Source organism: Nicotiana attenuata, unplaced genomic scaffold, assembly GCF_001879085.1.
Source record: "Nicotiana attenuata strain UT unplaced genomic scaffold, NIATTr2, whole genome shotgun sequence".
Taxonomy (NCBI): domain Eukaryota; kingdom Viridiplantae; phylum Streptophyta; class Magnoliopsida; order Solanales; family Solanaceae; genus Nicotiana; species Nicotiana attenuata.
In genome coordinates this window covers 346470-359507 of record NW_017671044.1, presented here as the reverse complement: position 1 = coordinate 359507, position 13038 = coordinate 346470, and the positions used below count along the sequence as shown (strand labels likewise).

General features: G+C 38.0%; 1 protein-coding gene across 1 annotated transcript in view; it reads right to left on the bottom strand.

Annotated features, from left to right (window-relative positions):
* Nucleotides 1–5182: 5182 nt before the first annotated feature.
* Nucleotides 5183–13038, bottom strand: part of LOC109205480 (homeobox-leucine zipper protein HDG2-like) — an 8485-nt gene continuing 629 nt past the window's right edge. The window contains exons 2-13 of the mRNA XM_019368200.1: nucleotides 12590–12710; nucleotides 11401–11612; nucleotides 11081–11198; nucleotides 10202–10390; nucleotides 9035–9469; nucleotides 8282–8383; nucleotides 7962–8162; nucleotides 7605–7785; nucleotides 7254–7528; nucleotides 7044–7139; nucleotides 6145–6507; nucleotides 5183–5599 (exon numbers count right to left, since the gene is read on the bottom strand). Of these exons, the coding sequence (XP_019223745.1) occupies nucleotides 6148–6507; nucleotides 7044–7139; nucleotides 7254–7528; nucleotides 7605–7785; nucleotides 7962–8162; nucleotides 8282–8383; nucleotides 9035–9469; nucleotides 10202–10390; nucleotides 11081–11198; nucleotides 11401–11612; nucleotides 12590–12691 (2271 nt within the window). The 5' untranslated portion in view covers nucleotides 12692–12710 and the 3' untranslated portion in view covers nucleotides 5183–5599; nucleotides 6145–6147. The remainder of the gene's footprint in view (nucleotides 5600–6144; nucleotides 6508–7043; nucleotides 7140–7253; nucleotides 7529–7604; nucleotides 7786–7961; nucleotides 8163–8281; nucleotides 8384–9034; nucleotides 9470–10201; nucleotides 10391–11080; nucleotides 11199–11400; nucleotides 11613–12589; nucleotides 12711–13038) is intronic.

Genomic DNA, 13038 nt, shown 5'->3' with positions numbered 1-13038 from the left:
CACGAGGAGTTCCTTGGTTTTGGCAAAACGGGGTCGGCTGTCTCGGGGTGGTGTGCTGGCGGTCGTCTGAATAAGACGTCCGTGCTTTGTGCCTCCTCCGATGGTACAGAGCTTGACGTCCTGGCCCGAACTAGTACAGGCCGTGTTAAGAGGATGGTCTTTTGAGCGATTCGTCGTCACGAATTCGCCAGGGATTCGGATGCGGGAATGATTCGGTCCGTTAGCCCAGACCGCCACATTGACTTTGGTTCGGCACTGTTGTTTGTACGTGATTGAACCACCTGAATTTACGAGCACATGTTTTATTTGAAATAGATCAAATGAGGGAGAGGGTTACCAATGCGTCGGTGTGATGCCGAGGCGAAGTATCGATGTCCTTTTCCCTGGATGCTAGGGTGTCCTGCGGAACACTTCCCTGGGCCCGTCTTTTCTTGACGGCAAACACTTTCACTCTCCATTTTATGAGCCCACGCAGGGTGTCGCCACTCCTTCACTATCGTGGTAATAAGTCGTGCCTTGTTCGCTTCGTCCTTCCCGGTTGCCTTTCCTCCTTGGGGCTGGACTCAAGTCTGACCGCTCGACGATACCTGGTGGCGATTTTTATCGAGTAGCATGGTTGTCGTCCTTTTGAGATGGTGTCCATTTTCGATCCTGTGGCCGCGCGCGCTCTGCAGTTCCCACGCCGGGTTGCGGTTCTTAGGGCCTTGGTCGAATAGGCCCGAGTTGTTTGGCGTCCCTGGTTTCGCTTATGGTGATCACGATGTTTGGTATAGCAATGCCGAAATCGTACTCAGCTGGGCGGGGTTCCCCTGCCGGCCGTGCCTTGTTGAACCTGGTCCTACTGGAGATTCCTCGAGTGTGTTGACCTCGGGCTATTTCTCTATTCTTGCAAGGTAGGTTGCATCTTGTGCCGCTCTTCGCATACATGGCGCATGGATGGTACCTCTACCTGTTTGGAATTAGTTTCTTTGTTGGGAGTCTGCTTGGACGTACCGAGCCCGAGGAAGTTCCTGGGCGGTTGTCCACGGCCCTACTCCGTGGATGGTGCCGGGTGCGGGTATCCAGCCAGGTCTCGGCTGGGTATCTGATCAGGCTTCGTCTGAAATGTCCTGGAGTCGTCGGGCATGCTTCGTTTGAGCTTCGAGTGAAAGCATGTGTTGCCCAATTATCCGAAACCGGGAGTGATCTCATTCGTTCCCTCAGGAAATTAGGTGCGGCTTCCCGTGGTGCTTCACTCTCTCTTTGTCTGGCCCCAGATGTGTCGAGCTCTTTCATCGCTGCTCTGAAGATGTCGGTGTGTGCTCCCGCGGAGGGATCTGCTGATGTGGTAGGCGAGTTTGCAAGGCCAGGTGCCAGGCTGCGGCGCTGCATCATGGTTTTTTTCGAGAGACTCCCTCGAACTTCCTCAACGAGACGGACTCGTGCTCATCACCTTGAAGGTTGCTGCTTTGACCGAGCGCGTGTAAGCGGTGGTGCGCTCGCAGGGATCTAAAGCCCTGTCGCACCTGGGGAGTTTCGGCGTTCCGGGTTTCCATGAAGCGAGTTCCGTGACCGCTTCCTCGGGAGACGATTGCTGTATGAACTTCCACGAACCTGACTCAATCCTTTCGAAGATATCTCCAAGCATCCCTGCTACGGCGGGATCGGTTATCGATCCGTTGTTGCTTGATCTCTCAGGTACTCATTCGGCGTGGGGAGATGTTTCCGGCGCTACTGCGCTGGGAGTCTCCGGGTGACTTTGAAGCTGAGTGATAGCCAACCGCTGTGCCTGCAACATTTCAAAAATAACATGAAGACTAACTTCCTGCTCTTCCCGGGCCGGGGTTTTTTGAGCGTCCTGTTGGTCGATATGCTGTATACTACCGCCGGTGCGCGAGGCTTCGTTGACTTGATGTGCGTCCTGCGAATCTGCGTCCGCTAGAATCGGTCCGGGCATGATGTCAGGATTCTGTGGAGGTGCTCCAGCGGCCGGGACAGCCACGCTATTTTCCCCATGGTTTTCGAGGTTGTCGTTCTCGATTCCGTTTATCGAGCCAGACATTTTAACCTGAAATCAAAGGATCTTGGACAAGAAACGTGTAAAAGATAATGTGTGTTTATGTGACGAAACTAGCAAGAAAAAAATCACTATTATTTTTAGCCCCACGGTGGGCGCCAAACTGTTTACCGTGAAAATGGTAACAATAATTAAATTTGTAAATGGGATTCTAAAAATATGTGATCTATTCCCGAGCTAGTTGTTAAAGCAGTTGATGCTAATAATATTAAGTTTAACGATAAAGTGCGAGCTAAAACGAGGCAGTGATCAAACCGAAGGGCATGATGCCTGATCGCAGGGTTGATCGAAGGGGACCTCGTGGTCCAGGTTCGGGTCGAGATCGAGGTATCGGGGGCAGCCGAGAATGGGATAACAATTAAGTATATGGTTAAGCAAGGCTCTATACGGCCAATATTGAGCAATATAGTGAAGAACAAGTAAGAGGACGACAAATATTGAGGCGGCCTCGGGCCAGTAAGAACAAACAAGTTAGAAAGAAAGAGAGAGAGAGAGATATATTATCGCACTTGGAGAAATGGAGCAACCTCTGTCCCTTACAAGGTAGGGTGAGTCCCCTTTATATAGGAGGGGAACTCAGTTACAAATGCATGAGTATTTAATTTACAAAATACGGCGATGGGATGGCTTGATGTGATGCCTCAGCGTAGGCTCTGGACAGGCCGGCCCTGTAAGACTCAGCCGCGTGTCTTGGGAGCTTCCCCTTTTTGTCCTGGCATCGGCCTCCGTCTGGCCTCGAATCGGGCCTTGACAAGCCCCGAAGGAGAGGGCTAAGTTGTGGCTTCATGTCCTCGGGGTCTCGAGGTACCTCCTCGAGATGGCTTAATGGCGGTAAATCGGGCCCTCTGATTTCACCGCGTACAAATAGGCAGGTCCTCGTCCGGCTTGAAATCCGGTGACCTTTTCTGGAGCCACATCTGCCGCCCTTCGATTTTAATTACTCTTCTAAACCAAATAGTACTAAAATCGTCTTCATTGGTGAAATCAAGAAAAACATTGTAATTATCAAACACCTCAATCTTGACAGAACCCTTAATCGAGATTAGCTCCTTGAATTTTGATCTAATTTTGTCAATTTGGGGCCTTGGTTTTAGGAATCGGCCAACAATTGTGAGTTTGCACTCTTCAGCCATAACACCATAATAGTATGAAGCTTTGAAGAGAACCGCCGGTATTCCGTTGTGCGTAGTATGAGTCGCAACGACAGAGTCTCTACCATGGCGATTTGGAGGATTCGGAGTGTTCGAGGAGGAGATGATTTTGGTAGCATAGGTCAATTTTGTGTCATTTAGCTCAGAGGGTTGGTTTGCCATGTGAGATGGAGTCGATTAACCATCCAGACGCGCCGGAGCGGCGCCGTCCGGCCGGTCCATCGGTGGGCGCGTGAAGGGAAGGCGTTGGTTTTATAAAATAGTTGTTGGTTCTTTTTAGAGAGAGAAGAGAGAGAAAGGAAAAGTATATTATTCTGCATGTGTGTTTGTTCACATGTTGATTTTGTTCCTCTGAATTGTAAACAAAAGAATCTCCAAGTACACTTGCCACTCCTAACAAGGTTTCAGTAACAGTAAAACCAAAGGGCAGATATAGAGAGAGTGATGGCAGAAGTCATAGGAGCACCTACCAAATCACACTTACTGTTGCTTTCTTGTAGTTAAAACAATGCAGAAGAAAGAATGAGATTTCAGAATTTTCGTAAAAAAAATCTAAGGGAATGGCCTGGTATTTATAGCCAATAGGTTGGGTTCAAACAAAGAGGTGCAACTCTTAAGGATGACTGTTCACGTAAAACAGTTAATTTAACTACTTAACCAATAAATTTGGTCCAAAAAATTAATTAATCAAATCATTTGAAGCCGAACCGAGCGGTGACGGCGTGAGGCTTGCCTTCTTCTCAACTCTTTATGAGTTAGAATAAGAGCAATTGTATATACCCATCAAAACTCTTTTCCTCCTCCAATATGGAACAATGTCCCTTTGTCAAAGACGGAAATTCAAATATTTTATTTTTTCCTGCATTTCCCATTAACTCTATTTTAAGCTATAACAAGCTTAAACCCAACATCAACTATATCAATTTTGCTCTCGTATTTCAATACTCAATAGTTTATGACAAACTAAGGGTTATCTAACACTAGACATTCTCTACATTATTTACTAGCACACAAGTACCTAAACCAACAACTCTGCACACATTCTAGAGCCCAACTATATGTACAGGGCAGACGTATAATATAACTTATAAGTTCAGTCAAACTCAGTAACTTTGATTCAATCCCTATATATCCATCGAGAAATAGTAAATGTGCAAAATATTAAAATATGAACCCAATAACTCAAATGGTCAATGGGTGTCTCTTGTCGCCCATTCGTTGCATCTGAGGGGCTTTGGTTGTCTGTTGCCGCCTTCAGGCATTCCCCGTGGACTCTCTCTTCGAGGTACTGGTCTCTCACTCATCTTCCTTCTCTACTATCTCAAGTTACTTGATTTCAGTTTCTTACCCTTTTGAAATGGTTTGAGGCTCGGGTCGATTTAGGAGGAATTTTCGCGCCGGTTTCAATATAAATATTAGTAGTACTATTTATGTAGGAAATGTCAATTTACCTTTATAATATTGGAGATTGCTCGATTTGATCTCATTATATTTTTAGTTCATTCATACTTTTGCTCTTGATATTAATAGAACTCTATGAAATGGACAGATTCCATATGTCCAAAATTTTTATGGAAAAAAAAAGGTTCAAATTTCCTCATCAACTTATGATTATGATTTAAAATTACTCTTAACTTTTGAGAAAAAGATGCATGAAAGATTTAACAAAAATAAAAAAATATACGTTATTTTATGAGCTTAACTTCAAGCGAAAATCATTTGGACAAACATTGCAGTGGTTTAATAGGTAATACCTTTTAAGGGGTTCTATATGTATTTGGCCGAGTATTATTCAGTCGACTAAATAGCCGCCTACTCAATCGCTTAAATTAGAAATAGCTGGCGGTGTCATATATGTATATATATATATATATATATATATATATATATATATATATATATATATATATATATATATATATATAAAATTAGTAACAGTAAAGTGAATTCGACTACTTGTATAAAGATTCCAAAAAAGCAAGTGAAACCACAATTCTAATATATTTGATATAGTCAAGCAAAAGCAGACATAAAAGTCTGCCAAATGCTCTCAAGTTCAAAGACTAGAAACACTAGACACACAGGAGGTGAACCCTAGTTGCACAGGATCAAGACCTGTATTGAAAAAGGAAATTAAAAAAAAAATAAAAAGACCAACTGATATATTCTAGAATCTAGATAATCTTTATGTTTTTCTAATTCTCTTTGGAATTGCCACAGAAGTCAGTTCACGAACCTCTACTTAACCTATCTAAACTTTGTAGAAAAAGCTTTAAATTAGACGCCTTGGTTGATTTGTACAAACAATACAACCAAAGGATGAAGGTGCGCTCTTGACTTCCGCTTAACTTATTTTATGCCGTCCTCTCTATTTCTCCTTTTCCATACATAGCTGCAACCAAAAAAAAAAAGTGAAAAATAAAATAAAGATTTTATTTATATACACTAATAACGTAAGAAATTTTTTAATTATCAGCATAATATTAATTTGTGGTACCATGTTGCATAACTAATTTCCCAATTTACTAATTCAACCTATTGCGGATAATTACCTGCAACTATTTTTTAGGTGATGAAGTTCTCTACACTCTCCGTGTATAAGTAATTAAAATGTATCAAAAACAACTTTCTTTTTTATAATCTAGAAATCTCCGAGAGCTAGTGGAGCATGGTTCAAAATAGAAGGATAACGGGCTCGCCCCTTAAGGTGGTAGGGCTCGAATCCCCAGATATCATGTGCTGCGCTCTTACCACTAGAGAAAAGCCCCAGTCTACATGGTCTCTTATCATTAAAACTCGTAGATCCTCCATAAAATAGGTTCTTCCCATTTCAAATCTTCCTTTTAAATACCTCAAACAATTCAAATTTTTTGCAAGTTCCATAGAAAATATATATGTATTTATGCTCATATTTGATATAGCGAAAGAAATACTTACAGCTTAAGAAGGTGTACTCTCGGATAAAAGAGCACCCTTGATCCTCTCCACAGTGCAAGCAATGAGATTGTTTACAGTAGCAACTGATCCTAATGAAAGCTTTGCAGTAGGAATTGAATCAACCAAAATCTGAAATGCAACAGTTAGTAGAGATCCACCACAACCAACTCTACTATTTCCTGGAGGGCCATCGGGTAGTATCGCGAATCCGGAGGGTAAAAGGGCAACAAAATCTGGATCTCCACCACCTAATACTATGTTCATTGCAGCAATATCAACAGGTGCATAGATAACATAGGAATTTGTTGGATCAGTGCTGCTTTCTTGCAATATTAGCATATTGCTTTGGCTTGAGTTTGAACTCTGTATTTAACAAATGAAAGATTGGATTAGTATCTTAATTCAACAACAACAACAACAAACCTAGTGTAATCCCACAAGTGGGGTCTGCGAAGGGTAGTGTGTATGCAGCCGAACCCATGTCGTGCGAAGGTAGAGAGACTGTTTCTGATAGACCCTCGGCTCAAGCAAAACACAGTCATTAGTATCTTAATTCATCCCTCTAATTTAGTTAAAAATTGTTAAGAATATGATTAATTAATCAAAATTGTGTTTTTTTCTAAAAACTTATACTTTTAGAGAAGGTAGTCGTACAGTTCAACATGGTAGTGGAGCAAGTGGAGATCCCGATTCAAGTATCGGTATCACCAAAAAAGAGATTTCACATGCTTGGCTCATAAAAAAGAATCAGATCCACACGTGATGTGGTTTGTAAAATTAATTAAATAAAAGTATATCATCTAGCAGTTTAGACTTTTAGATGAGTTAATTACACAATTCAACGGAACTTTATGAATATTGAGGTAAGAAAGTAAAACTGAAGATTATGGTTAACTTACATTTACTCTCAATAATGAGACACAATTGCCTGTTTCCCTGCCATTAGCAATATGAGCCATTTCTTGAACAACACCTCCATTTGAGAGAATGTCCCACTGTAAGCAGAGGACAGTAGCAATGTCAGTGTAATGAAAATTTTACATTGTCAGTGGATATTAGTTAAACTCCTGCATAAAACTAGATCTTAAGAGTCATCGACGTTGTGATACCTCGCTCCTAGTGTTTTCATCACGGAGGAAGTCGAACACTCTTTTAGGAGATATCGGCAGCCAAAATGAAGTTGCAGCACTTAACACAATACCAGGTGGTCTCCCAGGATCATCTACACTTTTCCTAGTCATTACTCGAACATTATCGTCCGAGCCACTTCCAGAAAGAGTTGTCCATTGATTACCAGCTGTAGCACTCACACCAGAACAAAAGCTATTCACCATTCTCTCTGCTAACTTCAACATACTCTTTCTGCTATCTTGATTTGTCAACACTGCATAAGAAATACTAATTGAGGAGAATATATATATTACTAACTTGTGACATTTAACAGTTATTAATGTATTTACCCATGTTACTAAGGTCATTGGTTGGAAAATTTGTCGCCATAGCACTTGCGAGACGTTCGCATTGCCTATCTAGAGTTGCAATCCAACGCTTCGCACCAAATGCAATGCCAGAACTCACTAATGGCTTGTAAATATCGTGGACTGCACTATCGTCAACTTCAATATGTTCAACCCATGTCACCTGTTAGCATATTCAGGAAGAGTTTAAGTTCAATACACTAATAAAAGATTTTACACGATCAGGTCACCTAACAAGTAAGAACATGTACTAACTTGTTACATTATACTGTCACTATATATAAGTTGAATGTACTTGTCTCGCAATGTAGTTGGATAATTCTTGATAAGTATTTTTACCTTTGAGTACCCATTTGGCATCTCTTGAATAAGGCAACCTGAGGGCCTTCTCCGGCACCTAGCAGATGGGATAGCGCGTAAATGGTCCAATGAAACATCGACAACAGCCCATGTACCATCAACTCTGTGCTTGCAATACCTCGCGAAGTAGCATTCTCGAGTTGGAACTTGTGGAGAGGGTACTTGAATTTCTGCTAATATCTGCAAAATTCACAAGAGTTTAACTTTTATACACTGACTGTTACACACAGAGAGAGAATAATTTAGATGTGGTTATCTATTGGAATAATTGATAAATTAAGGAGAATGCCATTTATTACCACTTGCAATGCTCCATTAAAATTTCCTGCAACTCCAGTTGATAGTACATCAATAGTTGAAGCTCTCGAGACAACACCAGAAAACATACTTGACCAATGATTCTGGAGATCACAAGACAAACTATACGTTATTCCCATATCGACATATTGGAAAACAAGAAGAACAACAACAAACGCAGTGATATCCCACAAGTGGGGTCTAGATATTGGAAAAGAAGACTATATATCGAAAACATTATTTCTACTTGGAGCAGCAATAAATCTTTATATTTGTGACCTTGTGATCATAACTAACTTATTTTGAATCCAAACTGGCAACTATAATCTTAGTAGTTGACCATTTGGTTAATAAAGTTAAAAATGTATGTTATCTAAAACAGCAACAAGCAATGCTACAAGAGATCCTAGGACTAGAAATTATCATTTACTGGTAAAGCTCTTTAACCTATTCTTTTACACTAATATTTATTTGCAAATTCAATATCCTGTACACTCAATTCCAGCTCCTAGCGGTTAGAATGTTATTAAGAGTTGTAACTTCTATGCAGCGACAATATATAAGTTTTTACGCCATCAAGTAAAATTGATCTACAACATATGTAACTTTTCATATCAATCCTGACATAATAACCTGAAATATAAAGTTAGAACCTGCTACAACCAGTTAAATTGCATTGATAGCGTAAAAGGTTATGTAAACTGTTAATGCATATAACTTAAATACAAATGTTAAATAGGAATAAGAAAACATACCACATCCATGAGAATTTCCACAAGGTTAACATGGTTCATTATAACAACAGCAGTATCCCTTGAAGCTTCGGTCTTAAATCCATCAGGCTTAGGTCCAATTCCTCTTGGAAAAATCCTAAAATACTCTTCTTCATTTAACAAGCTTGTTCCATTTTCAATGCTAGGGAACCAAAGTGGTTCTTGCATATGTGCCATTTGAACAAACTCTTCCATGGCTGCAACTGCAAGTTCTATGATAAATGGCTTCTCAGCATCAGTCGGTCCGATTATTGAACTTATTATAACATCTTCGCCATCTCCATACGCGTCTCCATTGACACTTTGTGGGGTTGAAAATGCAGGAACTCCTAGATCAAGTGGAGGAGAGTAACCATTGTTGTGGTTTGAAAATGGCTTCCCCACATATTTTGATGCTATATTGGAAATGCGCTCAATCTATAAAAGGAGGGTGGGGATGGTAGGGGAAAAAAAGTAAAATTACATTAACGACCACCAAGTGACAATGCAAAAGGATTGCATTGATAATATAAAAGAATTTTTACATGACTATCAATGTATATTAACATATTGTAGCAGATTAAAAACATTATTTTTTAAGATACTAATCTTATCTTTAATTCACAGTTACATATAGTTATCTTTTGGATGACCTGATAATATATAAATATGTCTACAATGTCGGTGTACAGAATAGAAGTAAAACTCATGGAAATTTTACACACTGATATATTAACATTTATTTACAATATCATGTCATCTTAAAGGCAAGTATAGGTGAGTATCCATAACTAGTAGAAATAAATTTATTGGCAAATAGGACTATACATTAAAACAATATGGTTAGTCTTTTTAGTAGAATTATCCCAAATAGTCGTCCACCTAATATCTTAAACTATTAATAGTCGACGAATGTATAACTTATGTGTATAATTCATGTGTAATATATGTATAATTGTATATAATTAATGTATAATTTATATATACCGGCTAGAGCTCTCGAATTCGAGCCCTGTGTAACAATCCCTAGCTTTTAATAGAGCTCTCGAATTCGAGCCCTGTGTATGAAGTAGTCTTTGTTAGGGAACACTTTATCTGTAATGTGAAATTTTCCGGCACGAACACCAGGTAGGAATCCAAACAAAATATGTATTGTTCTTGAATGTTTACCTCTTCTCTGAGTCGAGTGTTTTCCAACCTTAAATGATGTTCATCATATGACATTTCGCCAATAGGGGGTTGGCCACCACAATTAGGACATGAGACATTGCCCAGAGCTTCTCTGAACCGCAGATTTTCTGCCCTAAGCTTTTCATTTTCTGCTCGAAGCTGTGAGTTCTCACTGCGCTCATTTTTAGTCTGTCAAGGTAGAATTTGCATCCATATGAAATAAAAGTTAAAAATTAAGGACTCCAAAATTCTATGTGTGAATATATTTGCTAACTACATCACATGAAGATTTCAAAGAAGAATTAAAGTTAGTGTAAAGACATGACTTTGGATACATAATTTATTCTTAATTTAAATAGCAAAGGCAAGAAAATGACTCACTTAGCCATGTTTGACACATTTTCTAAATTGTATACTCCTGTTTCACTTTATGTAGTAGTGTTTGATCAGGTACAAATTAAAGTTTCAAAAAAGGAGAAACTTTTAGTAGTTAAATTGTGGTTTTAAATATGTCGTGACAATTTCTGTAGTTATAAAATCATGTATGAAGAGTAAAATGTTAAGTTTAAAGTTAAAATATTTCAATTATAAACATGTGCCTTTTTAAAAAAAAGACTATAAGAAAAAGTGTCACATAAAATAGAATAGAATATATTGAGTATTTGTAACTACATGTCCAAATTTATAGTAAAACAAGGAAATTGGTGACTTCCTTTTATATAAGAGCTGAGTAAGATGACCTGTTTACATTTGATTTGGTTATTTTTGCAAAATATATATGACTTGCTTAACATGTCTCTCATGCTTTCTTTATCATAATGTAAAGTTATTATAATAAATATTTTGTGGAGCCAATGAATTAAGTGCATTATATTATACCTTCATCTGAGTACGCTTATTTTGGAACCAAAATTTGATTTGCAAAGGCTCTAACCCTAATTCTCGACTTAGCTCTTTCCTTTGCTTGTCATCTGGGTGAGGACATTCCTTAAAGTATCTGAAAATTACAAAAAGACCAAATCAAATCGCATAAATATTAAAAGTGGCGAATCCCATGATCTCTAACATTTTTTCAAAGCCAAAATCTTGTAAATGTTCTTGTTTTTATTTTTCGAGTTAAATTTTATGATACTGTCAGTGGATATGAGTTAAACATTTTATTTTATTTTTGTTGTTAGTTTTTATGGATTCAGGCTTACGCTTCCAATTCTTGGATCTGATGCTGGGTATGGCGATGATAACGCTTTCTCTTGAGGCTCTTATTATTGACATCTTGTTCATCACCACCAGAATTGCCTTCATTACCAGATTTGCTACCAAAATCTTCACTACTGAGTCTTGGCATTTCACTTTCTGATGTGTTTGATAACATGTCCAGTGAATGAAGCTGACTGTCCATCATGCTACTAGACTGTAAAAAAAAAAAATTTTAAGCTAAAATTTTGATCGTAAAATAATGAGAAAATGGTCATATAATAATGCTTTTGATTTTATGTTTAAAAAGTGAAGAAAGAAGTCAAGAACCCTACAACTATATATAAATAGACAGACAGAGAAAGGGACATTAGTCTTTTCTTGAGTAAAATGGTCTATTTTTAATTAGTTTGGTTATTAAATAAAAGCCAATGTTAAAAATGTCTGGAATACAGTAAACTATTGGTTGACCAATATTTACAACCCCCCCCCCCCCCCCCGCCTCCAAAACTCCTTTGACGCGGTTTCCAAGTTTCGAGAAGGATTTCACTCGAAATTCAAAATATGTATTTTACTGAACATTAGTGATTTTTCTGGTAATAAAAGGCATATTATAAATATTTAAGGAATATTAGTAATTAATTAAAAGGAGAACAAAATGAATCTCGAGTCTATTTCTGTTTTTCTTTTCAGAAGTAAAACAAAAAGAAAAACAGACAGTTAAAAAAAGGCTTTTTTTTTTAACTCTTCAAAGAGGGGACAAAATTAGATTTTTTTTGTTCATAAATAATATTTCCTTTGTTCCAGTTTATGTGGCGGTCATTATCTTTTATGTTTTCTGAAACAAAATATATATATTTGAAAACTACTTAAAAAGTATTTTAAATCACAATAATTAAAATTTTAAAATATCTAAAAGACATGAAAAAACTTTAATCAAAGAAAATTAAACTCGTTTCACTCTCGAAATTGAAACTCTGCCACATGAATTGAGACAAACGAGTAAAGAATTCACTTTGATGACATCATAACTATAAAAAAATTCTCAGAAATTCAAACACGAATTAAGTTCAGTCGATCTTAAGACATCCAAGAGACACAGATATAGAAAAATAAATTAAGGATTTAAAGTTTATATTACTAAAATTTTTACGCTATCAGTTCAACTGCGGAAAAAAAGTGTTCAGAGTTGACCTGTCCAAGTGGAAGCCCAGAAGAAGAAAATCCAATATCAGTTCCATCATTTACTACTAACGATGACATCTTGTTAGCCCGACGAGAAATTCTGGACGGCATGCTCCTCTATGCAAAAACCCTAAAAACAAAACTCCATATAAGTCAAAGAAAAAAAATCTAGAGTTTTTGTTTTTCATCATTTTTCGTTCAGCTATGGTTGTGAATTGTGGCAAACGAACCAGCTGCTTAGTTGATGAAGGGAGGAAGAAGGGGGAGGGGGGGACAAAATAGCAAGCAGATTTGACTACATTTTTATTAATATTGAAATTAATAGGTATCTTTATTAGAGAATCTCAAATGACAACTGCATTTATAGTAAGAGTGTCAAAGTGTTATATATATATATATATATATATATATATATATATATATATATATATATATATATATATATATATATATATATA